Here is a 26,520-nt window from a genome sequence, read left to right as displayed (position 1 = left end):
CTCTCATGTGGAGGCCAGTGGGTGATTTTTGGAGAGCCTTGTCAAGTCTGACCCACCATTATTCTCTGCCATGTTCCCTTGAGATGGGATCTCTCCCTGAACCCGGCGCTTGCCCCTTGTAGACTAGGCTGCTGCCCCAGCGTCTTCCTGACCCACATCCCAACACTCCTTCGTCACCAGCAGCAGTGCTGAGGCAATAGGCGTGCATGACTGTGACCAGTTTTTTACATGGGTGCCAGGGATCTGAACCAGGGTCCTCGTGCTTGCTCACCAACACTCTCACTCACGGAGCCTCCTCCCCCTGCACCACTCTGAGGAATTTATACTTCACAGAGAAGTGAATGGCAGTCACTGGAACCCTTCCCAAACGGGGATCCATGCTGGGAAAGGGAAGTCGCCATGTAGCTTTAAAACCAAAGGAGTTCAAAGCTCGTGCTATTTTATTTTTGTCCAAAAGATATATAGTGAGTGTCTGCTGATTTTCCATACTCTTTTTGACTGAATCAAGTATGGCTTGTTGAGTGTACACTTTTAAGTCTTAGCAAGTAGGTGGGCAACCTCGGTGTCCTTGATTATGAAAACTGTGCTGCTCACTATCTTACCTTTTAACTCATTTCCATTGACCTACAAATGTCCCCAAAGCTCAGCCAGCTCCACCTGCACAGCTGGCCTTCATGACAGGCTGCCCAGCTTCCTTGTGGGGTGACACTCCTGCTGGGACTCTCCTTGAAGACTAGGGCAATTTAAAAAGTGCCAGATCACATTTGGAGCTGAGGAGAAGAAGCTGGCATTAAAAGCGTTGCAAGAGTTCTCCTGTTGGTGGCTCTTTGCAGTTTAGTACAACTGAAGAATGTCACCTTGGGAAGCAGCTGACTGCCACTGAAGCAAAGTGGTTGAAGGAGCAGAGGCTGCAACGGTGACAGAACCTGGCTCTCCCACTGATGAGAAAATCTCCACATCCTTAGTCCGTAGGCCCCACCTATTGGTAGTAGACAGCAGAGGTACAAGCATTAGACAGCAGCAGGAAGAAGGGTGACAGGGATTGAAGACCTGAGCTTGGGGACTTGGCCTTCACTGCCCCTTGGTTGTCTTGCCCAGTCATCTCCAATAACCGAGCCTCACCTGGCAAACGCCCTCGTCATGCTGGGGCTAAGCCCAGGGCCTCACACCTCCTGGGCTCAGGCCCTGAGCTGTGCCCACATAGGCTCTGGCCGCGTTCTGAATTCAGCTTGTACATCCTTGAGAGAGTAATCTTTAAACCTCTTTAAACCCCAAGGTTTTAATTTTTTAATTAATTGTTATGTGTGTGTATATGGTATACGTGAGGGTGTTTGTCACAGTGCATGTATCAGAGGACAATTTTGTGGAATCAATTATCTCTTCCCACCTTTGCACCGGTCTGGGGATTGAATTCAGGTCTCCTGGTTTACATGGCAAGTTACCTTCACTCACGGTGCAATCTCTCTGGCCGTCCCCTAGAGTTTTCACTTTCTTTTTAGCCAAGGTTGTATTTTCCGTGTAGGAATGATTGTGAGAATACAGTTATGTGGTGCCTTCAGAAAAATCTGCATAAGATGGGAAAGGACTACACAGAGATAAAGCAAAACAAACTGGTTTCCTCAAGTCTGAAATGCGTTCAGATTTTTCCAGAATAAAAAATTGTTTTTAAAGGTAGACTCAAAAAAATTGCCCGCAAGTTGGAGAAATATGCCTAAAACAATTAAGAGTCAGTGCTTGCAATGGATTAGGCTGAGATGGCCACACAAAGGTGCACATAGTATGTGGCATGTTCTGCTGAGATGGCTACATATGGTGACATGGTATGTGGCATGTTCTGCTAAGATAGCCATTTATGGCGATGTGGTGTGTAGCATGCTCTGCTGAGATGGCCACATGTGGTGACGTGATTCTAGCATGTTGATGTGAGCAGACTAACTTCCAGGATGAAGGAGAGCTGCTGGGATGCCTCCCTTTCTGCAGGACTTTAATCTGTCGTTTTCCACATGTATTCCAGCATCTCTGCAGTCTCTGCAGTTTTGACATTTTAGTCCACTGGCAGCACTGAGTGGCGCTCTCTCTCTCTCTCTCTCTCTCTCTCTCTCTCTCTGTGTGTGTGTGTGTGTGTGTGTGTGTGTGTGCGTGCTGTTTTGGGACAGTGGGTAGGGCAGAGTCACCACTACTTTATTCCTCCTTAGACATGCTCAGATGTTTTGTTACTAGGAAACTACTAGGACTTGGAAGTGGGTTTGTTTAGGTGGTTGATTGGTTGGTTGGTTGGTTCTTGTGTCCTGCTTTATTGGTGACTTTCTCCTAGAAGACTGCATTGCTGTGAATTAATAAAGTGAACACTTGAAATCAGCATGAAAGGAAGGATAGTTAAAAGTCCCTGCAGAATGTTCTAATCTGCTTATATATTATTTGTGACTGAAATTTTGTTTTTAAAGAACACTGATGTTACCAGGCAGATCTCTGTGAGTTCAAGGTCAGCCCAGTCTACAAAGTTCTAGGACTGCCAGGACTGATACACAGAGAAACCCTATCTCAAAAAAAAATACAAAAAAAAATTGGTGCTACTTAGGGTTGTAGTAGTTTATACATATGGCCATACCTGCTTGCTTGTACATCGCAGTAATCAGCCTTACTTCCCAGAGCTGCCCAGCCAGGTCTAAAGTGAATCCTGTATGCTGAATCAAACACTGGTGTGTTTGGTAGACACGATTACCTTTAGGAATCTTCCCAGTGGAGAGCACAGAAGCCAGCTTCTCTATGAAAACCTCTCTAGGAGGCTGGGGACACGTGGGCACTTGAGCTGAGTGACTCTTTACTCACCAGCTCCTTGCTGGGTCTCCTTTCCTAATTATCCCTTAGCATCTGGTCCTTGTCTGTAGAACTGAAGCTCTGAGAGGGGAGGAATGAAAGGAAGAAGGCAAAGTATCAGCGTCCTGTTGAAAGCTGCATAACTCCAAACGTATGGGAAATACATTCTTCTGCCTATCAGAAGAGTTGCCAAAATGGGTCATAAATCCATTGCTGCTGATGAAAATGGCAATGACATCCCAAGGACCCAGAGCACTGGTTCTCACCCTTCATAACGCTGTGACCCTTTGATACAGTTCCCCACATTGTGATGACCCCCAACCATAAAACTATTTTCGCTGCTGCTTCATCACTGTAATTTTGCTATTGTCATGGATCATAATGTAAATATCTGTGGTTTTGGATGGTCTTAGATGACCCCTGTGGTTCAAACACCAAAGGGTCATGACCCACAGGTTGAGAACTGCTAAGCTAGAGGTACAGCTCAGCAGTTAAGAAAAGGACCCAACTTTGGGTCCCAGCACACGTGTTGGAGGACTCACAGCCTCCTGAAACTCTGGCTCCAGGAAATACGACACCCTCTTCTGGCCTCCAAGGTCACCCTGTACATATAGCATACACTCACACAGACACATTCACATAAATAAAAATAAAATAAACCTTGAAAAACAAAAAGGAAAGAAAAAGGAACCAATGGAACAAAACTTTTTGGCTCAAATATTGAGTATACTTAGACATGGAATTCATAGCTTTCAGAGAGCTTTGTACGGTAGCTGTTTTAAGACAGTCTACTCTGCAAACAAAATTTCTCAGCACTAACATCTGTAGATGCAAAAATTAGAGATGGATTTTATGGTCTGAAGCCTGTCTCATTCTAAGTTTCATACTTAGTAGCAGGTATGTGAACTGGTCATGAAGATGCACAATTCATTAAATGGATTTTTTTTTTTTGGTTTTTCGAGACATGGTTTCTCTGAAGCTTTGGAGGCTGTCCTGAAACTTACTCTGTAGACCAGGCTGGCCTCCAACTCAGAGATGCCCCTGCCTTTGCCTCCTGGGTGCTGGGATTAAAAGCTGGAGCCACCACCCCCAGGGCTCATTAAAAGGATTTTTAACAAATTGTTTAATAATCAAATTTTTTTGTATTTTTTTATATTTTGATCAGTCATGTTTGAACAGTTGAATTAATCATCCTATCTAGATCTATGTTGATATTCAGAGGCTGTGTTTCTGCTAGAGGATATAATATAGTGATTAGTACATATTCAAGCACAGTTACATTAAGAAAATGCGTTCAGGGAGTGGGTTGCATGGATATGCAGGAGGAAAGCTGAACAGTATAACTACTATCATGAACCCTCTTTAAATGTTTAAGTCTGAGGAGATAGCTCAGTTGGCAGAGTACATTATGCAAATACGAGAACCTGATTCCAATCCCCAGAGCCCACGGAAAACACAGGACTTACACTTGTAATCCCTGCCACGGGGAGGTGGAAACAGGCCAATCTCTCAGGCATAAATTTACAACAATGTAATTCCTGGTTTTAAAATAGAATATTAGTGTATGGAATCCATGAGCAAGTCTCTGATGACCCCTGGCCCACAGCATCCTAGATGGTGTGTACCGTAACAGGTCGTAGGCGATACACTGCATCTCTGAGATGCACTTAATGCCATTAATGTTATTAACTCACAGTGTCGCCTTTGTTCCACAGGATGGTCTGACACCGCTGCACTGTGGGGCAAGAAGTGGCCATGAGCAGGTGGTAGAGATGTTGCTTGACAGAGCTGCACCCATCCTTTCAAAAACCAAGGTAAGGTCTTTGGTTTCCGGACATTGTACTCTGCTCAGACCAGATTCCCTTCACCGTTATTTTTTACCTGAGTCTTTTGAATGAGAGGAAAGCATAGGCACTGTGACTACTAAATGTAACATATAAGTTCGTCATCAACTCTTTAGGGGTGCTCAAAAGAGTTTGAGGACTGGGGAAATGGCTCAGAGGACAAAGTCTTGCTCTGCCATCATGGAAACTATGCTTCAAGTTACCGGCATCCATGGAAAAGCTAGAAAAACCAGTCAAGTGTGATAGCCACCTTCAATTCCAGCATTCAGGAGGCAGAGGCAGAGAAATCCCCCTGCCAGCTTGCTAGCTGAACTAGCCTGAACTGCTGTGAAGCAGGTTCATCAAGAGACCCTCTCTCAATAAACAAAGTGAAAGGTGATCGAGGCAGACTATCCACTGTCTACTTTGGACATCTGCATACATGCACAAGTGCACGCACACCTACACACGTGTATGCCTACACACATGCAAACACACACACACTGACAAAATAAGTTTCGGCTTATGAAGCTTTTCTGTACAGTGTGTTCTACAGTAAAGCCATTTTTTCATCTGTTATTTTTGGTCTCTTTTGCTTACTACTTAATGTTACACAATAAGAATTTCAGAGCTCGGCTGAATGCTGTTTTAAACTCTTGAAAAGAGCTACTTTCCGGCTGGGTTCTGAGTCTTTTTCTACATTGCACCCCTAGCTTTTTCTTGAGAATTCATAGACTGGGGCTGGGGGTCCAGCTTAATGGTAGAGCATTTGCCTGACATACACTGAGTCCTCAGTTCCGTATGTGTTAAAACATTAAACTTCTGTTTGTCCATCCGCCACCATGTGGGATCTGACGGGTAAGCCCTTTCCATTCCCAGCAGTCTACTGGAACCCTCGTGTCGGCTGACAAAACCAAATGTGCATCTCTCTCCATGTTTAGCAATCACAGGGGCAACTTGGGATTGGTCATAACAGGGAACCCACACACCCTCGGCTTTGGGATGTGGGATACCCTGAGAGCTTTGCTGTTTTAGAAGGCTGGCGGCTAACCCTTGGCCAGCATGCTCACATGCAGGTGTGTGCCTGCTCAGTATCTCTCTCCGAGGCGAGGCTAGCAAGCCAGCTCCTGGCAGCCTCTTGTCTGTCCTAACATGCAGTAACGGACGCGTGCTGCCATGCCTGGCTTCTTATGTCTGTCCCAGGGTTTCGAACTCAGATCCTCAGCAGCATTGTCCTGCAAGCATATTGCCTACTGTGCCATCTCCCTGACGCTCCAAATCGGCCTCCTGACTGTCTGCCCTACCTGTACTCACCATGTCTTTAAGTGGGTGTCACCTGAGGAGGGCGCCTTTCCGGTTGGCGCCCCTTACACTGTTTAGAAAGAACTATCTGGTGCTGTTGGTACCTACTTGCTGCCTGGGCTGAACCTTCCTACCTCTGTTGACAATCAGTACAAGCCCCTGTAGACAGGCCCACTGATTTGGGCACTCCTACAACAGAGACTTCCAGCCCAGGTGACTCCAGGGATGTCAAGTTGGTGGTTAAGTCTCACTAGGACAGAGCCCTCTTTCTGTTTTTGACACCACTTCCCACGTATAGTCCCCAGAGTCACACGTTCTCTCAGACTTGTTTACTCAGGCCTCTCTCTAAGACTACACGAAAACATGAAGCAAAGAAGACTTGGCAGAAGTGAGGGAGCACAGATGCCCGTGGGTGGCAGTGTCAAATGGGAAATGTCCCAGCCCTTGGTGACACCTTTAGTGTCTACTCCAGTTCAGAATGCTGGAGGGGAGGGGGGTACTTTAGGCAGGAACATTCAAGTTCCCCACTGGTGGCCCAAGTATTTGAATTCATGCCGGTACTTATTGAGCTCTTGTCTCTTTTTTTACCTGCAGAACTCTCTGCTAGGCAGTTGGGGGAAATACTGTCATAAATTTCTTGCCTGTAAGGAGCACAGATCCCGGAAATGCATGCCCATCAGGGGGAGTGTGGGGATGGCTAAGCTATTTCACTTTGCTTTGTCTTGGAGTTTTCCATGTCCTGTTACAATAGATGCAGAGGGAATAACTGGTCTCGGGGCATTCAGATGCACTTGGTTCCCCAGGCATGTTTATTAGGTCTTTAAAAACTACTGATAAATTATTTATTTTTTTGAAAGCCGAATTTGTTGTTGTTAGAGAGGAAAGGGTTTGCCTGGCTTATTTAATGTGCTAGATTATATTACTAGTAATTTTAAACCTTCTCATGGTAAATGGTGCTACTGGAACGCCCACACACACACACACACACACACACACACACACACACACACCGGCTCGCTTACTTATCTTCCCTACCCAACTGAACCTTGAAAGTTGACCGACATTGACCTAACCCACCTTGCTTCGATTTCTTTGGAAAAATATCCACGGAAGAGAGAATGTCGTTCCAGACGTTTTCCCTTTGGTTCTGTGTCTTGAACCTAAGGCCTCCTCTGCTCTCTGAAGTCTTGAAATGAATCTTCACCCAGCACATAACCATGACTAAAGCCAAGCTGATTTACGCTGAGGTCACATTGCTGGGCCAATGGCTTCCTTTTACTCATCGTTGACACACGGGGGCACCAGATTTCTAGAAACGGATGGCGGTTCCCCTGCTGCCGGGTGAGATTAGATAATGAGGTAGTGTGTCTCTGCAGAGCTGTTCTCTTTCCTCGTCATCTACAAGGGTGAATAAAAACGAGTAATAAACTAGAACTGCTAATCAGCTCTCTCTTGATTATTTATTCATCTGTAGTTACAAAAGATAAGAAATCCTACCAAGAATGCAGTGAGTTTCTGGGCCCTGGTACAGTCCATGTAAGTTTTAAATTGAGGAAAGAAATTATCCTTGCCGGTTTGTTTTCGGTTGACGTGAGAAAGGGAAGATTTTTTTCAAAGCAGGTGCCATTCAAAACAACTATCATCACCTTTTAAAAGCATAAGGTATTTCCAAATGAAGAACTGGAGTTTTTAACATGCTCGCGTTTGTTCTGTATCTGGAGCATTTGAGTTAATAAAGACAAAGCATTGAGTCCTCTCTTCCTTATGTGTTCCAGAATGGACTGTCTCCATTGCACATGGCCACCCAAGGGGACCATTTAAACTGCGTCCAACTCCTCCTGCAGCACAACGTGCCTGTGGATGACGTCACCAACGACTACCTGACTGCCCTCCATGTGGCGGCCCACTGTGGCCATTACAAAGTTGCCAAGGTTCTTTTGGATAAGAAAGCTAATCCCAATGCCAAAGCCCTGGTGAGTTGTCCTGCTGTCCAGCCGTCCAGCACAGGGCGCCGCCTTGTGTGTGGAGGGATTGCTCCTCCAGAGATAACAACAGAAAGTCCATGAAATTGGTGTACTTTGTTAATCTTTGCAAATGTCTTTGGGAGTGGACAAAGCCTCCTGTGCTGATGGGAACAAAGCTGACCAGGCTCTTCAAGGTCTCACTCACGCTCCCCTTCCACAAGTGAAAGCCTGACAGTAAGTACATGGTAACAAAAATCCCGACATGGCCAGCTTCTTTCGCCTCACTGCGGTAATGTTACTATTAGACACTGGAGTTGTTTTTCCTGACAAGTAAAATCTTGAAGCAAACCAGGCATGATGGCTTAAACCTTTAAACCTCTTATCCCAGCACTTTTAAGGCTGAGGCAGGAGGATTACCACGAGTTCAAAACCAGCCTGATTTAAAGAGACTTTGTTTCAGAAAAATCATACACACACACACACACATACTTACATACATATATATATATATATACATATATGCTATATATATATATGTAAAATAGCAGGAAGAGTTCTGAGTTCGAGAACAGCCAGAGCCAGATCTATATAACAAGTTCCAGGCCAGTCAGATCTACACAGTGAGCCCCTGTCTTGAAAATAATAATAATATTTGTCCAAGAATTTGTGAGCTGACATGATGTCAACCTTTGGTTTCTCTCGATAAGACAATGTTTGTTATTGTTAAAATAAATAATCCTTAGCAAGGTGTTTATAGTTCATTCAGAGCAAGCACTTGGTGCTCCGGGAGAGAACGAAAATGCCCAGCTTTAGAGAAACCTTCATCCGACTAAGCCTTTCAGGCAGATAGACATCTGCTTCCCTCCCATGCTATATAGTCTTCAGAGCAGTTGAGACTCCAGGCCTCGGCAGCCCTTCAGGTGCCTGAAATTCAGGGTGGGGGAGGGGACTGGAATTCCACACACGGCAGGCAACTCCTTTATCATTGTAATCTCAACAGCTTTCACTTCTGGAGCTGTTTGACCTGCCCAGTGTGTCAAAAGCCTCTGCATTCTGAGAAGGGAGGGGAGCTTTGAGGGCCATGACTCACCCATTTTTCCATATGAGAAAAAAAATAGGCCTTAAAGCAGGGCGTGTGCTCAACTCTCATTTTCCTATGACTAAAGTTTTCCCAACAGAGGGACAATGTAGACACTTACCCTGGGATGAACTATGGCCAAAGAAATGGCCCGAGGAACCTCCTTGGAGGCACGTGCTTTGTGTGACTTTGCCCTCAGCCTGTAGGGCGGCGAACCTTGATATTGCACCCTGTCCTAAGAACAGTTGAAATGGGCAGCCCAGTCTCAGCTGATGGGCAGAACAGTCTGGTGGGTAATTTGCTTAAAAGCCAATTCTTTAATGAGATTAAACATTCAAGCAAATGAGCTAAACATTGTTGCATCATCTAAGTTTGGTTTGGTTTTTCAAGACAGGGTCTCTCTAAGTAGCCCTGGCTGTCCTGCAGCTCTCTGTAGACCAGGTTAGCTTCAAACCCAGAGACCGCCTGCCTCTGCCTCTGGAGTGCTGGGATTAGTGCACCACCATGCACCAGCCTTGAGCTGCAGTCTTAAAGCGGCAGAATAAATGAAACTCTCCAGCACTTGTAAATACCAGTGTCCTGTCACACAAGTCTGAGCAGGCACTGACTAAGGTTGGCCATGTAAACAAACTTACATCACTGTGCTGGTGGTTTTCCCAGCTGTTTTTGTATTTCAAGTGAGACAGAAGGGAACACTAGCTCCCATAACTCAGTACATAAAGGAATGGAAAGTACTCAGTGAACATACTTTGGTCCCCAGCTACTGAGTCTCAGGAGGCAAAACTTCAGATCCAGGCAAAAGAGGAGGCAGGACACTAAAGTCTCTCTCAAAGACAAATCCGTCCTCCCTGAATATAGGATTTTGATGTGCTAAGTTTTCAAATCTGGACAGCACTGATTTTGTAAGGCTTGTGATTCTTGTACAGTTAGTTGCCCAGAGGCAGGAAGAGAATGGGCACTTGAGTCATAGTAAGTCAATCAAGGTTAATTGAAGGACTAACTGGCTAGAGTGAGGTTAGGCAGGTCATTTAAAGACCCCCCCAAAAAAAAGGCAAGGAAAAGGATATTAGCTAGTTTGATGGCACATGGCTGTAGTCCCAATAATCTGAAGGGGAAAGTAGGAGGGCTGGAGAGATGGTTCAGTGATTAAAAATGTTAGCTGCTCTTCCAGAAGACTCGGGTTCAATTCCCAGCACCCACATGGCAACTTAGAATTGTCTGTAACTCCAGTTCTAGGGGAATCTGGCCTCCATACATGCAGCACCCATACATATAATAATTTGTAAAAGGAGACAATCAGAAGGCGCATGTCTGAGTCCAGCCTGGCCAACGTCATGAGACTCTGGGTCAAAAATCAATTGAGATTTTATTTTTAAATCATTTTAAACAGTGAACTCCAAAATAAGGAAGTATATGAACAGTTTTGCCTTACAACCAACTTATACTTCCTGCTTATGACTACCTGGGAAACTTAATAGGACCCAGTCCAGATTCCTTTTCCTTTCAGGAAAGAAGAGCCATGCATCTAACCTCTTGTGGTTTTTTGAAGTCTGCTGGGCACCTCGTTTTCCTAGGCTTTTGCTGCCCACGGTGGAAGTGACTTCCATGAAATGAAGTAGATATATGTGTTTGTCCCTTTGCAGAATGGTTTCACTCCTCTCCATATCGCCTGCAAAAAGAACCGGATCAGAGTAATGGAACTCCTCTTGAAGCACGGTGCATCCATCCAAGCCGTAACCGAGGTGAGAGGAGGATGCTTTGGGGGTTCAGGGGACAAGAGAGTTGCATTAGCAAGGGGGGGGTCCCCTCCAGAGAAGCAGCTAGTTTTGCTTGTGTTATTGTCACAAGCCACATTCTTCATTCTTCACGGAAAGGGCTCTTAAGATTGAGGAGGGAGCAGACATGGGTGTGAGTGAGTGGGTCAGTAGGTGATATGAATGTAGCCCAGGACAGAAATATATTCAGAGCACACAAAGTGTGGACTCCACTGTGCAAAGGGGCTCTGAGCTAAATCTTGCACGCACTGTTTCTCTCTGGAGGCCAGTTTGTCTCGTAAGGGGCACTTCATTGTCACCTGTTGGGTAGATGCTGGCTGTGCCACCAATGATTCACACTTGGCTGAAGCTGGCTGGCTGACACTGCCAGTGTGCCTAGGCTGAGAAACCTGTTCCTGTGTTATGAGGGAGTAGTAAGGACAGTTCTGGGTGGAGGTTTACCGTGAAGGAAGTATGGGGGTGCTACAGTTGGGAGCAGAGCAGCCCTGTGTCTTTGCATCCGTGTGAGTTGGCACTGGGTCTCCACAAAGCAAATAGGCTGGGTTGCGCCGCCAGAACTGTCCCACCCAATCCTACTTTTCCACCTTCCCAACTCTGTCTGCAAATTCTAGCCTTGGCTCTTCTCCTAGAGCAGGTGTGTGTGTGTCACAGTCATTTGCCAGGCTGCTCCTGCATATCTGGGCCTCGTTTCCCATGAAATCTGCCCCTTACTGCTGTTGCCCCTTACTGCCTGCTGAGTCTCCATGGGACAGTCACAAGCATGTTTCTGTCACTGCTCTTATCCAGTTGTCTATCTATGACCCTGTGGCTCCTGTGACTCCAGAGCCTCTAGACCAAGCCTTCTGTCCTCACAAGCTCACAGTTGAGAAAGTCTTGATGAATGCTTGATACCGGATACAAATCTCCTGTAACTGCTGCTTGTAACGCAGTGTTTTTTTGTCTTGCCTTGAAACACTTCTAAATCCTGAACACACCATGATTGGAAAAACCGGTTCAAATTTGCCCTTTCACAAGACCGTGGTGTTTTTGTACAGATCAGTGATTGTAGCTCAGCACAGGGAAGCCCTTAGAAGTCAGAATTGACTCCTAGACAAGCACTGGGCTGAAGCTGTGCTAGTGTCCAGAGACACTGGCAGCACTGTTAAGCCATTGCCACACTCCAGCTCCCGAGAACTTGAGAGGGCGGTTCCCTGACACCTAACTCCCTATTCCTGGAAAAGGCTGCCAAACTGTAACAAAAACCCTCCTGTCCTCCTCTTCTTCAGTCTTCACTATTCGGAGGCTGGGCATACTTCATCTTCTTTCATCATTTGCTTTTATATGTGCAATGTATATATGTGTATATATGTATGTGTGCATATGTATATATTGTATGCATACATATTAGTGTATATGTTATATAGATATATAGCATATATGTAGCATATACATATGTATAATATACATAGATAGATAGATAGATAGATAGATAGATAGATAGATAGATAGACAGACAGACAGATAGTTGAACCTACAGCCTTACCCATGCTAGGCAATACTCTACCTCTACCACTGAGCTTCAGAACCAGCCCTGTCATGTAGTTTTTGACATCTCAAATTTCCATAGAGATTAAGTATACTTTTTCTCTCTTTAAAAATAAAGGCCAATTTTTCTATTCATATCTTTTATCAATTTCATGTTGTAAACTAATTAAGTTCTGAAAATTAAAAATGGTGCAAAGTTATATGAGTAACACAAGTAAATTGAACTCCTTCACATGATTGCTGTCTTGAGACTTTCTCTTTCTGACTTCTCTTCTTATAGCTCTCATCCATGGACATATTCAATATAAAATACCCTAGAACCAATCAGTTCTGCTTTACATTGTTCAGGGAAGGGGGTATACATGTGTATATAGGGTTTGAAACAAACACTATTGTCCTCAATATGCTTTAAATACATTTCATTCATTTACATTGCTTGTAGAGTTAACATATTGAATGATTGGAATGCCTAATATTGTTAGAGAGATGGTTTGCATTGGCTACTTCATGCATCATAGGTTTTATTTATTCAGAGTTCATGGGAATTCCAAGTCCAGAGCAGTATTTGAATTAGTAGTCAACATTTTACTAATGTGTAGGTTATTGCCGTGCCTCACATATAGACAAGAAAAGTTCCATAGCAAAGGAAGATAAACTTTATTTCTGTCTCAACTTTCTCTTAAATCCCTATCAAAAGTACAAAATAAATGTTTCCGTAATAGAGATGTTGTTAAATCTATCATAATCACAGATATTAATTTAGGGAAGCGACAGTTATGTTGACATGTTCACCTCATAGAATCTGTGACATAATGGTGAATATTTTGATGTCTTTTCATTTGAGTCCTGAGCTGGTTAAGATGGATTCGTGGGTTGTGGGTGAGAGGATGAATGGACAGATGGAGTGAATGGGGATGGAAAGATGGATGGATGGAGTAAGTGAGTGGATGGGTAGATGGATGGATGGGGTTGGTGGATGAGTGGGTAGATGAATAGATGTATGACTAGACATGTGGATGTATGTAGGAAGATGAATGGAAGCAGGAGGTCAGGCAGGCAAGAACATGGTCAATCCCCATGCATGATAAGCCAACAACCAACATTTTTTTCCTTCCCCTTTAGTCGGGCCTTACCCCAATCCATGTTGCTGCCTTCATGGGACATGTAAATATCGTGTCACAGCTAATGCATCATGGAGCCTCCCCAAATACCACCAATGTGGTAAGTACCCTTAACAAAGAAGTTCAGTTGTGAGTTTTTAAGTGACTTATATATTTACTATAAGTAAGTTCATTATTTTGTCTTACCACTTCAGCTACAGAGTTTGAAAACATCTTTGGTTTCATTGCTTTGAGGACAAGATCAAGTCAATATTCGCTTGGCTAAAAATTGTTAAGGTTTAAGACATGTTCCCAAGTATTGCGAGGACATACTCCTGTATACTAGAGTGTAAATGCAGTGCTGTGAAGGTCTTTGATAGAATCTTTCAAATGTACTACATGTTGGAGGGCGTGATTCACACAGTGTCATCATATATGTGAAGAAGTCATTTCACATAACTTCAGCGTCATCTGCTTTAAGAGGGTTCTACCATGTTGTAGCAAGCCCATGGAAGTCTGAGCAAGCAGAGTACCAGGCAATGTTTTCCCCCACACTGAGCACCACTGTGAAACCCATGAGATGATTTAATTACCTGAGGAGTAACTACTCACCCTGAGCATGCTGGGTCTGTTATCCGACCTTGTTTTACAGACTTTCAAATTTAACATCATCCCTTTAGCACAATGGATCTCAAGCATACGACTGACTGCCCATTCAACTCGCAAGCAATAAAGAAGTAAAAATAAGCAGTATTCATCACAGAGGAGATGTGCCATGAGGTTTTATACATGTACTTATGTAGGGTTAAATCCAGACGTAACATTCTTTCATAAAGAACAGGGTGTGACAAAGCAAACATCTCCAGCCCCTTCCCAAGAAGCACATGGCATATCTCCTGTGAGGCCACCTTCCTGTCTACTCAGGTAGATGGCCTGTTGGGCAAAGCTTATTTGATCAAAGTCACTTCAGTGTGGGGTCTGCTTATGAAAGCTAATGTGTTTGGTTCTTATTATCATTTATGTGTTGTCATTTTTGTTGAATGAATAATCCGAGCTAGAGACTGTTGAGTGAAAGGGTAGAGTGGGGTGGACCAATGCCCCTCATGATGGTACCAAGAAATGTGATTTTTACCTACTTAGGTAACTGGAGTCAGGCCATATCTGACCTTCAGTGTGGTTTTGGTCCCCCTGTGCAGTGTTTATGTTTAATCATGATAGACAGTATTTAAGAGCTGATAAATTGACACTGATATCCAGACTGCCAGTTCTTTGAAAATAGGATGAGGCACCACAGTTAGCCTGCAAATGCAGGTCTGGTAGGCATGGGCCTCTCCCCTTAATCTTGCTCACCTGCCCTGCTTCGCCGTTTGTCTCTTCTCCAGCCTGTGAGCACTGGTACCTTTTCAGCCCTGAGGATACCTTGCTGTAGACCCCTGAGCTGTGCTTCTGATAACATTGCCAGCTGGGTTCCTCAAGGTTACACCATGTCCTTGACACCCTGGCACAGCTTCCTGGGAAAGTTCTTACTTGTTTATTTTTCTATATTTCCAGCGAGGAAGTGCTGAGGGCAATTCTTTGTTTAAAAACCAGTCACTATAACCTCATGCCAACAAAGCATTAATTTTGAGAGTCACCATTAATTGACTCTGGCTTATGTTCCCCAGAGAGGTGAAACAGCATTGCATATGGCGGCTCGGTCAGGCCAAGCGGAAGTGGTGCGGTATCTGGTACAAGATGGCGCTCAGGTAGAAGCAAAAGCTAAGGTAAGGGTAAGACACGGGGTCTCAAAACTGAAACTGAGGCAGAAGCCTGGAGTTCAGTCAACCTTTTTGTGAATGCTTAATGTCTCTCAAAAAAGGGTTTTATTCATAAGACCTTCTGGTGATGAAGGTCTCCACCCAGGATCATATAAGAATAATCTACCATCATGGCCATTCAGCTGTGTAGCACAGCTATGCAAAATAAGGAACTGTCCTGGGCACATCCCAAGCCCCTAACAGGTTAGGAACAGGATCTAGGCAGGTTCAGAGCTCTTCATACTGAGATGATTTTAAGGAGGAAGTTTCTAGAACAATCACAGCCTGTAAATGTGAGTGCACATTTTGGGTTGACTTGTATGTCAGTTGGCACAGCCTCAAAAGGAAAAAGGATGTGGTTTTCTTTCCCTTATATAAAATATGAGACCATAATTGTCCCAGATGCAGATGAGGGCTGTGAAAGACTGGCTCATACCAGAAGTCTGAGCATTTGAGAGGCTCCACTACCACCTCCCTGACTGTCTCTTGACTTTTTGATTCTCCTTCAGTGGCAGCTGTGTGAGGATCCTAGTGTAGCTTGCAGACCCTGGTCTAGAAGATCACAGCTATGCTTCCAACTTAGTGAAACAGAAATGACCAGAAAGGCAGTATCCTCTTCACTGGTAGTGAGAGCCCTCATATTCATGAGTGTTGACTACAGCATATCTAGTAGATACTGCAGATGACCTATACTTTTAATTTCCTGAAGGAGGTATGATGGCTAAGACCAGTTTCCTCAGCTGACTGATTGAAGTTGAATCTTGATCCACCAACAAGCAGCTGAGTTACACAGGGCAAATTAATTGATGTCTCTGTGCTACCATTTCCTTATCTAGAATAGAACTGTTCAATGTTGCTTCACGTCATCCCAGATATATAGGTTTATAAAGCAAGCCACAACATAAACCCAGTCTTTATGATAGATCATAAACACACTTTATATCAACTCTGTGACATGCATAGAAACTCAGCATTTATTAAAGTTGAAAGCCATTCTGCATATGCTATTTATTTTTCATAAAGAATTAAATATTGGCTGAATAACTGATACTCCAGGATGTAGAATATCTTCAAAGTTTTTCAGGGTTCATCCATACTTTGATTTCATAATTGTCAATGCTTGAGACCACTGCTTTGCATAAATACATGCTATAAAATGTTGAAGGCCATTTCAGAAATGGTTGGAAATTCTGTCGTAATTGAGCCAAAAATTCATCTAATGATTGTTTGTGAAACTCAAGTCAGCAACTGAAGCAGCAATTTTAAAAACCAGCACTCTGCCACATTCCAATGCCTACATATATTCATATGATACTCACATGCTTAGGAATGTCAATAGGAAAATGTTGAAAGTCTTTGCTTCCAGTGATTAAACTATGGTGTCTCTGTAAGAGCAGGAAACATTGTATGTGCAGTGAAGAGCACTGAGGTTCATATTGTACAACAGCACAGAAACTGAACCAATGTATCTAAGCAGTGTTTGTTGGTGTTGTATGGTAGGGTCATGTGTGCAGTGCAAAGTACTCATGTTTCATATTCAGAACCAAAGATACGATGAAGCTCTAACGGGGACATGGGCAGGCGCTGACAGAAGCCCTTCATATGTGTATGGTTTTTGAAATAATTTTTGGTTCCTATGGGTCCGTGTGTCCTTGTTGAGTTAGTAACTTCATATGAGGATGTGACCCACAGCCAAGAGTTCTCAAACAAGACACATGGATGGTAACGACTTCTGTAAAGATGTCTGAGGTAATATGGGTGGGATACTCCAAACAGGGCCTGAGGAATGGATGGCAGCAAAGTTCTGGGGTTGAGGCAGCCATGACATAGGGGTGTGAACTTTTCCTTTGGTTTTTCTGTCCTTAGGATTCTTCCTGCTTGCTGTGGCATCTTGGTGTCCCCTCTTATTGCTGGTGTTAGTTACTTCCCTCATGGCTATACGCAGATATTTGAAAAATAGTGATTTAAGAGAGAAATAGTTTATTCTGACATATGGTTCAAGGGGGTTCATTCCTCATTGATGGAAAAGACACAGCATGGCAGCTGGAAGCCAGCAGATCATGCATCTGCGGCCCAGAAAGCAGAGAAGGAAGAGAAAATGAAGTTGGGCTATCAAACCTCAGGGCCCAAACTCAGTGACCCACTTGCCCCTCCCTCACCAGGAGGCTGTAGTTCCTAAAGGTTCCACAGCCTTCCCAGACAGTGCTACCAGCCCAGGAGCAAGTGCTCAAACACATGAGCCTGCAGGGGACACTTCAGGGCCAACCCGCAGCGAACCCCCTATGCTTCCTGTTGGCTGTGTAGTCTTTCTGGCATTGCTTTCAACCTTCACGCAAAGAAGTAACCATATTCTGTTTAACCCTTCTCTCTGCCTTTACTGCCAGAGAGGCCTCAAGAAATGCTATATTTCGGTGGGTATATCACATTGGGTATTTGGGGGTACCTATCTGGGCAGATTAGGAAGAGGTGGCATTCCTACTTATCTCAAGTCCTCTCGGGTGCAGGACTCAGTCAGTGCCTGACTTTGGGTGAACTATAATAAGTTAGCCCTTTGTTGTCATCAGAATGCACAGCCTGACAAACCCCCGAAGGAGGACCCCAGCATGGCCTTATTTTGCCTTCCTTAGCTTTTGACTGTGGGGAAAGGAAAGCACTAAAGTCATGTTGGGATGGTTTGCAGGAGTAAGTATATCTCCTAGGCATTCGAGTTTCATTAAGATTTATTCTCATTCCCCCTAATCCACGCCCCTCTCCAAAAGAGTCACTGTAGATTAAAACCGGTGTCCTGTGGCAGGTAATGAAGAAATGATGCACAGGTGGAAATCCCTTTCATACTCTTATCTGAAAAGTCTAAGGGCCCTTAAGAGCCCCCATCCTCGCATTTCCAAACGTTGTCGAAACAGAGAAGTGAGGTTCCTTTTAGCAATGAATTAGAGTTGCACATACCTCAGACATGGGGCGGCTAACATTCCCTGCATTTTTCATGTGGCACCACTGCTTCCCGAGCTCACAAACCTTGTGTTTCTACCTTGCATTTAGGATGACCAGACCCCACTCCACATTTCAGCCAGACTGGGGAAGGCGGATATAGTGCAGCAACTGTTGCAGCAAGGAGCATCGCCCAATGCGGCAACAACTTCCGGGTACACCCCGCTTCACCTTTCGGCCCGAGAGGGGCATGAGGATGTAGCTGCGTTCCTTCTGGACCACGGAGCATCTTTATCCATAACAACAAAGGTATGAGGGCTTGGCTCCCGAAGCACAGCCTTCTTGGAGTCTCCCGCACAGTGATGGCTTAAGAGGCTGTGGTTCTGGGTCTATAATGGGACCCCCAGGCTAGTCATGGATGTGGCCAGAGAAGCCTTGTTCAGCAGGGAACTAATTCTTCATGTCTGAGGAATTTTCTTTTGTTCTTAAGTTTCTCAATATGTCATCTTGTAAGAATACCCTATTGACATCTAGAATGGGGGAGGGCATTGTTTTGTTTTGTGGGGGTTGCTTGTTTTTTGCAAAGTACTTGAGAGGTTTAAATGGCAGTTTGGACCACACCTACTGATTTCCTTTGCTGGGATCAAAAACGTAAACCACACTACAAATTTCAGTTCATTGGTGCTTCTATACATCTTGTTTCCTTTCCTTTTCATTTTCTGTGGAAACATAAACTAAAACTCCTTTTCCGAGTAACATATCCTTATACTTAAATTTTGAAGTCAAGGCATTTTCAAAAGATATAAGTTGGATTAATTTAGCAGCATTTATAATCAAGTGTACTTTAGCAGTTCCTTCCTGAGTAATCAAAAAACTGAAAAACATAATAGCGTACAGTATCCAGACTCTCTGAGTATTTTCCATCTTTACGTGGCTTATTTATTAATCTATTATTATTATTACTCAATTTCTTTCACTTTTATTTATTTTTCTCTGAGACAGGGTTTCTCTTTGGAAATCTGCCTGCCTCTGCCTCTGGAGCAATTCCTACCGGTGTGCACCACCACAGCCGGCTTCTGTATTTATATACCATTTTGTCGTTTCATTTTCTCTCTCAATCTCACAGATATTTTTAAACACACTGTAAACCTTTAGAGGTTTTTCTTTATTTAAGTCTGACTTTACTGTAAATCTTTATGTTTTTCTGGCCACGTGTCTTATCTGTAAAACCGTGGCTGTTTTAAACTGCCAGTTTTTTTTTTCTGTCAAGATGGCGGGCGTAAGCGTGACTCCAGCTTACCGCCTCACTCCATGCTGACATCCAGCAAAAGCTGCCACTTCCAGCTGTACGTACACACCTTTCAATCGTTAGCAGAGTCTCTTAAAACAACCTTGTTGTTTTTTTTTTTCCTTTTATGCTGAGTCAGGAAGACTCTGGTAAGCGAGCCACGTGAATCTCAGCTTGTTGATAGCAAAACAGAGCACACCTGAGAAAAATGCTGCTACCAAAATCTGTGCTTCTCTCCGTTCTTCTGTTTCTAAAATTCCTTTAAAGCTTTTGTCATTCTGCGTGGAAATTCATCATCCCACTCCTGATCACCATTTTGTTAAGAGAAGCTTTCCTTGAGAGAAGCCGTCCCGCCAGCCTGGTTCCAGAGCCATATCAGTCCCAAATAAACACACAGGAGGCTATATGAATTATGAAGCTGTTGGCCTTGCTTGTCTCTTACTGGCTAGCTCTGCTTTAAGTAATTACCCCATAATTGTTAATCTAAGTATGTCTCTTACCGGAGAATAGTTCTGGGCTCCTACCCCAATGGCGTTACATGTTGACTCTCAGTGTTTCTCCTTCCCAGAATCCTCCTGGACTCCTAGCCCCACCTATCTAGATTCCTATAGGCTCAACAGTACTTTATTGACAAATAACAGGCAAATAACAGGACTTCCCCAACAGGGGGGGGTTGTTTGCTTGTTTTGTTTTTGTTTTTGAGACAGGGTTTCTCTGTGTAGCCCTAGCTTTCCTGAAACTCACTCTATAGATCAGGCTGGCCTTGAACTCAGAGATTCGCCTGCCTCAGTCTCCCAAGTGCTGGCATTAAAGGTAAGCGCCACTACCACTTGACTTCTATATAACCTTCAAATAGGGAGAGGATTCTCTTATTTTTGTTTGTTGCTGCCTTTCTTTTTGTTATACCTGTTGATTTACCATTTTTTGTTATAGTCGTTTGATTTACCATTTGACATCTTGGTGTCTTCAAGTAATATCCTCCCATGGCTGTAATTGTGCACAGAATGCAAAATTGGTTTGTCTGTTTCTTTGTTTGATTTTTATGAGTACTGCATAGATATAACAAGTGTAGCAGCAAGCCAAACTGGTCTATGACATGTCCTGAGAAGAGAGTGATGGGTACTGTAATCTCTTTTCTGACTATGGATAAGAAGAACTAGTGTATAAATTATACAACAATGATTATAAGAAACACCTGAAAAATACAGTGACTACCCCAAACTTCATCTCTCATGATTCCTTGGACTCTTTAGGAGACTCAAGGCACACATCACAGGTTCCTGTGTGTCATTTAGGATGTGACACAGAATAATGACTGATGGTGGTCACAGCGTACCCTTGGCCCTCCTCCACCCCTGCTGCCCACTGGTTCTAGTTAATGGTGGTCTCATGAGGCAGTATATGTTGAACATGTTCCAATCTGATGAAATCCTCTCTAATGTTGTGTGTCGACCAACTGATTGATGTCTATATCCTTTCTGGAACCATGGGAGTGCAGCCAGGAACTCTTAAGCATCCACGTCTTTTGTGTGTCATTACTCAGCTGACCTCAGGGAGCAAAGATGAAAGACCTTCTAACTGCTCCTGGAGGCAGGAATGTGTGATAGTACTCAGGCATCTGGACTGCCTGTCCTTGGGGTCCTGATAGGATTCTTCCTCAGCTGCAGCCACCTGTGCACAGTCGCTATGTTCCCTTTTAAAAGGACCCTGCCCACCTCCTGTTTTTATTTTCTCTCTGCTTCTCTGCCTGTCCCTCTGTCTTTCCTTCTGTCTCCACACCCCATTTGCCTCTCTCTTCTCTTCTGCCGTTCCTGTCCCCAGAGGCTGGTCTCCCCTCTCCGCTCCCCCCTTTTCCCATTCACTTACTCCCAATTAAAAAAAACCTCCACCCAAACTCTGTTGCATGCCATCTTTCTCTCGAATGCTGCTTTTCTAAATTACAACAGTGTGTGCAAAGACATTGTGAGTAGTCTTGGGGAAGCAGGGAAAAGGGGAAATGAACATGCCCTCTGCTGATGTGAGCCCGCAGAGGGTCCGGATTAAATATGATATTTACCAAGTGTAGGCAGATTTTTCTTTTAGCTTCCCGATCACAAAAAAAAAGATAGACACTTAATATTAATTATGAAACCTTGGCCTAAAGCTTAGGCTTGTGTCACTAGCTCTTATAACTTAAATTAACCCATTTATATTAGCTGTGTTTCGCCTCATGGCTTTTTACCTCTCTTCCATCTTGCACCTCCCGTCTCCTCTCTGTGTCCTTTGGCGTCTTTCAACCCTCTTTCTCTGTCCGGAAGTCCCACCTAACCTCTTCCTGCCCAGCTATTGGCCAGTCAGCTCTTTATTAAACCAGTCAGAAGGCATCTTGGCAAAGACACACCTTCACAGTATGCAAAAAGATTATTCCACAGCACCCAAGCACACCAACGGGGGCCTTGAGTGGGGCCTGTGCAAGCCTTTCTTCCCACAGTGTGAGGCATCCCCCCCCAAAAAATGGCCCTGGAATAATTACCAGACCCGACTTACCAGACACACCTGACTGGTTCCCAAATAAGTGAACGGTGTGGCATGGAAAGCAAAGGAGAAAATATTCTCTATGTCTTCAGAGGTGGCTAACCTTTTGACATTGTTCCACAATCCTGTAGTCTACGACTTATTTGAGACAGCTAGTTTGAGACACCTACACGCCTCCCTCCTCCCCCTCACCCCACCCCACCTGCAGGTTAGACACACCTATTAGGTGTAGTCTGTGTGGGTTGAGGAGCCTTCAGTTGTGATGTGCTACCCATATATGTAACTCATCTTCATCGCTAAAATAAGCCATCAGCCCCAGGAAGGCCTCCCCTGTGTTACCTCCATTCATGGTGTTTTTCCGTTTCCTTCCTCAGAAGGGATTCACTCCTCTCCATGTGGCTGCGAAATATGGAAAGCTTGAAGTAGCAAATCTCCTGCTGCAGAAGAGTGCATCTCCAGATGCTGCTGGGAAGGTAAGACGTCATCAGCCGCCCTGTAGCAGGCCACTTCCACAATAACAAGCCAGCCCTTGCTAATAACCCCGCCCCCCACTCCCAGCCACTTTGGTGGTAGTTAAGCCATACTGAAGTCTTTCTCACCAGAGTGAAGATTACTTGGGATCAGGTGAGAAAGCCGGGTCCACGTGCAACAATGGAACCTGAATGTGAAGGCTACTGTCTGTTGTACACAGTCTAACCCCATTTCCTAAATCCAGGAATGTCCTACTAAGACACCTTTGACCCTGGTTGTTGTCTCTGCACGTGTGTTTTCAGAGCGGGCTAACTCCACTGCATGTAGCAGCACACTACGATAATCAGAAAGTGGCCCTTCTACTTTTGGACCAGGGAGCCTCACCTCACGCAGCTGCAAAGGTACTTGTAACTCACTGCCTAAGAACCGAGTGTGCACCATCCATCCATCTCTAAACAAGGGTCCCCTCTTGCTAATTCTGTCATGTCCTCATTGTGTAGACCTGGCTTGTAAATACTGCAGCCAGAATGGCCAAGAAGATGTATGCCTGGCCCTATGTCGTCACCTCACATAGTAGATGCTCAATAAATACATACTTGTCAGTTGATTCCCTTGGGCTATCCGGGACACCCTGGAACATTGGGAGGGCAGGGAGCTGGAATACTCCTCGGCCAGCTTGAAAACTTAAGCAGAGCCTAAGGGAGTAAGAAACTCTGACTTGTGAGAACAAGGAGATGTCTCAGTTTGGTAAAGTGCTTGCTACATGAACTTTAGGTTCAGATCCCCAGCACCCACGTAAAGAGCCGGGCAAGGAGACACACCTGTAGTCCCAGAGCTGTGGAGACAGACCAAAGGATCGGCGGGGATTGCTGGCAGAGCAGCTAGTGCAGTCGCCAAGCTGCAGAGTCAGTGAGAGACCCTGTCTCAAAAGAACAAAGTGGAAAAGCAACTGAGGAAGATACCCCACATCAGTCTCTGCCCCGCATACTCAGGCGCACACGTGCACATGCACACAAAAGCTCTGATTTATCGAAATTTATAAAAGACACACATTGCATTTTCCTGTCCAGGAAAACACTGCGTGGAGGTGTTTTGTGTTTCACAGAACAGCCTAAAGAACTTTATATGTGGGTTTTTGTTCCTATTGAGGGGACTGTTAGTTGTCTTGCTAGGGAATTTTTGACCCGTAGACATCTTAGACTCCTGAGAAGAAAACAGAGTGTAGTGTATTCGGCTCTCTTGTTGCCCCGGTATTCTGACCTGGCATGCTGCAATGCAGTCTCCTGAAAGATGCCCTCATAGACTGCTGCTGGCCCAGCACCTGTTTGGGTGCTGAGTGGATGACTGCACTGTGACACAGCACTGAACCAGTGCAAACCAGATTTTGAAAAAAAAAAGATTATTTTAATGTGTTTAATTGGTTGAAGGACCCTTTGGCATCCCTAATACGTTTGAGCTATGCCTTCAGTGCTCTTCATTGTTAGGTCATGCCTGTCACAGGTCACTGGACCCGGCCTGTTCTGTGTAGCAGTATTTGTAAGAGGGAATGTTCTGGTGCTTCCTCCATTAGAGAAGGGTGTAGCTATTGTGATGGTGGGGTTTTGTTATTGTTGCTGATTGTTTGCGCATTCGCGAATGGGGGGGCAGAGGAAAACTTGCCTGAGTTGCTTCTCCTTTCCTACCATGAAGGTTCCAGGATCGTAGGATTGGTACCCAATGCCTTTACCTGACATTCCTCTCCTCACCCAAGGGTGCTATTCGTCCTCAGAACCTCCTTTCTGCATTAAGCCATTTGTTCTACTCAGTGAAATACGCTCAAAAATCAAATTCTAAATTCTTTAGCCCAGACTGTCAACTTTAGCATTGGCCCTGTGCTGAAGGAAGCTTTCCCAGTCCTGCCTTTAAAAACCAAACAAGAGCCCTGTTTACTGCTTTGCTTGGCAGTGTGAACCTGGGACAGTGGAACCTGAAATGAGGAAGGCTGAGGCTGCATGCATGAACCAAAGCTATGCAGAGCAGCCTTGAGAGCTAAGAGCCACCTGAGCAGTGTCCAATAACAAAGATAAGCCTCACAAGGTGGACAAGCCTCATATCGCAAAAACGCATCTTCCCCTAGAGGCATACAAAGATAACCATGGTCTCTAGCCCTCTGAAACTGTAGGCAAGGCCCTAATTAAATGCTCTTTTTTATAATCTGCCTTGGCACTGGTGACTCTTCACAGCAATAGAAAAGTAACTAAGACAATGCCCCTTGTGCTTGTAGGACTGTGTTTCTAAGTAGCCCCAGGTTGTTGGTAGGCAATGAGTTCACAGTGTATACATAATCTAGCTGTTCTCACACGGGGGTAAGAGTGCTGGCACATTAGCGCCAATCAGGCTAGTAACAGCAGTAATTATGGAATGGTATGTGTGAAGAAATGAGTCCGGTCTGTCTTTATGTTCATAAATAAACAGGTCAGAGATGCAGGGTGTGCCTCAGGGGCAGAGTTCTTGCCTAGCATGCACATAGCCCTGGGTTCAGCATCAAGTCCCGCATAAGCCAAGTGCAGTGGCATACACCTGTAATCCCAATACCTTGGAGATGGAGGTAGGAAGATGAGGCATTCAAGGTTTCTCTCCCCTTGGGTGCATAGTGGAATAGAAGGCTGGCCCAGAATACCTAAGACCCTATTTCAGTAAAATAAAATAGACAGTATCCAGTCCTGCATCTCTCAAACAAAATAGGAGGAAGCTTTCAAACTTAGGAAGTATCATGGAGCAGGAGTTAAAAAGCAGGCCCAGTAAGTAATAACTATGGATGACCCACTAGCCTGAGGTCATAGACCATTAAGCACCAACTTTTCTAATGGGACGTTGATCCTCAGTATCATGGCACATTGCCTAGGCCAGTGCTTGTGTCTTGGCATCCCTGTAACACCATCTATGGAACAGTGGTGCTAGCTGGGGAGTCTGTACACTTTGATCCTGAACAGACCATTTATCTCAGTTGCAGGCGGCTTTATCTGTTAGGGGAACAATTCTCCATACAGTGGTTTGAAGAGCTCTATCTCCCGCCCACAGGCAGCAAACACAGAGCGTGGCTTGTGCCGCTTTAAAGTAGCAAGCCCACAGACAGCAGAACTATCTCAGAAGCTCCACCCAGCTCTGTTTTTGCTACCTCAACGACTACTTTAAAGTGCAAGAGATGCTGGGAAATGTAGTTTTCGACTGGGCACAGTTTTTTTCACTGAAAAGAATGCATATAGCCTATGCTGCTTTTACTCCTGGAAGTTCAGGTCCTGAATCCCAGCAGACAGAGCTTCAAGGACGCCATTAGTGCCCCAGCTGCGCCCTCTATGCATACCCTCCTTCTTTCCCTCGTCTCAAAATCCTCAGCACCTTACACATGTCCTAGAATAATGACGTACAACTTTATATGACTGGGTTGCTGAAAAATACATATACTAAGGGATGATGGAATACTAAGATCCATTTTTTTAACCAGGTTTGTTCCTAGAGACAGGATGCTATGTTAGAAAGGAGCTTAGCTTGATTGCTGGCAAAATCAAGAGGCTAATTAGAAAGCAACAGTGAGTCTGGACTAACTGGTCATGCTTCAAATTGTGCAGTATCCTCCTTAAAAATACGCACACGCCGGGCGGTGGTGGCGCACGCCTTTAATCCTAGCACTCAGGAGGCAGAGGCAGTCGATCTCTGTAAGTTCGAGGCTGGGCAGCCTCCAAAACAATACAGAGAAACCCTGTCTCGTACAAACCAAACACACACACACACACACACACACACACACGTGCATGCGTGTGTGTGTGTGTGTGTGTGTGTGTGCGTATGAATTGACTTGGGGGAGCAATGTCAATTGGGATGTAAACTATTTGATAACTATTTTTTAGTGTCATATGCATAGGTTCACATGACCAATATTTTGTTTTCAACAAGAATACAGGGAAGGAGAGATAGAGATGGTTTAGAAGTCAGAGACACTTTGTTCTCTTGCAAGAGGACCTGGGCTCAATTCTCAGTACCCACACGGCAGCTAACAGCCATCTAAAACTGGTTTCAGCTACCCATCAATCAATGCCCTCTTCTGGCCTCTGAGGGTACAAGGCATGCACATGGTACACATACATAACATAATAAAAATAA

At 44.6% G+C, this 26,520-nt stretch overlaps 1 protein-coding gene and 1 long non-coding RNA gene across 12 annotated transcripts in view; one reads left to right on the top strand and one right to left on the bottom strand.

Annotated features, from left to right (window-relative positions):
- The window catches only part of Ank3 (ankyrin 3), a 561,730-nt gene that overhangs the window by 405,703 nt on the left and 129,507 nt on the right, over positions 1–26,520 (top strand). For all 11 annotated transcript variants that reach the window (XM_040732583.1, XM_040732581.1, XM_040732584.1 and 8 more), the window contains 8 exons: positions 4,533–4,631; positions 7,718–7,915; positions 10,628–10,726; positions 13,406–13,504; positions 15,048–15,146; positions 18,219–18,416; positions 22,284–22,382; positions 22,683–22,781. In XM_040732583.1, coding sequence (XP_040588517.1) covers positions 4,533–4,631; positions 7,718–7,915; positions 10,628–10,726; positions 13,406–13,504; positions 15,048–15,146; positions 18,219–18,416; positions 22,284–22,382; positions 22,683–22,781 — 990 coding nt within the window. The remainder of the gene's footprint in view (positions 1–4,532; positions 4,632–7,717; positions 7,916–10,627; positions 10,727–13,405; positions 13,505–15,047; positions 15,147–18,218; positions 18,417–22,283; positions 22,383–22,682; positions 22,782–26,520) is intronic.
- On the bottom strand, positions 423–19,936 carry LOC121134396. Its single transcript, XR_005871469.1, has 4 exons — positions 19,896–19,936; positions 7,020–7,340; positions 2,830–2,898; positions 423–979 (listed from the first exon to the last, which is right to left on the bottom strand). It is a non-coding gene; the product is annotated as an uncharacterized LOC121134396 (long non-coding RNA).

Source organism: Mesocricetus auratus, unplaced genomic scaffold, assembly GCF_017639785.1.
Source record: "Mesocricetus auratus isolate SY011 unplaced genomic scaffold, BCM_Maur_2.0 Super-Scaffold_100027, whole genome shotgun sequence".
In the NCBI taxonomy this organism is placed as follows: Eukaryota; Metazoa; Chordata; class Mammalia; order Rodentia; family Cricetidae; genus Mesocricetus; species Mesocricetus auratus.
The sequence above is the reverse complement of the archived record's forward strand: the minus strand, read 5'-3'. Positions and strand labels throughout refer to the sequence as shown.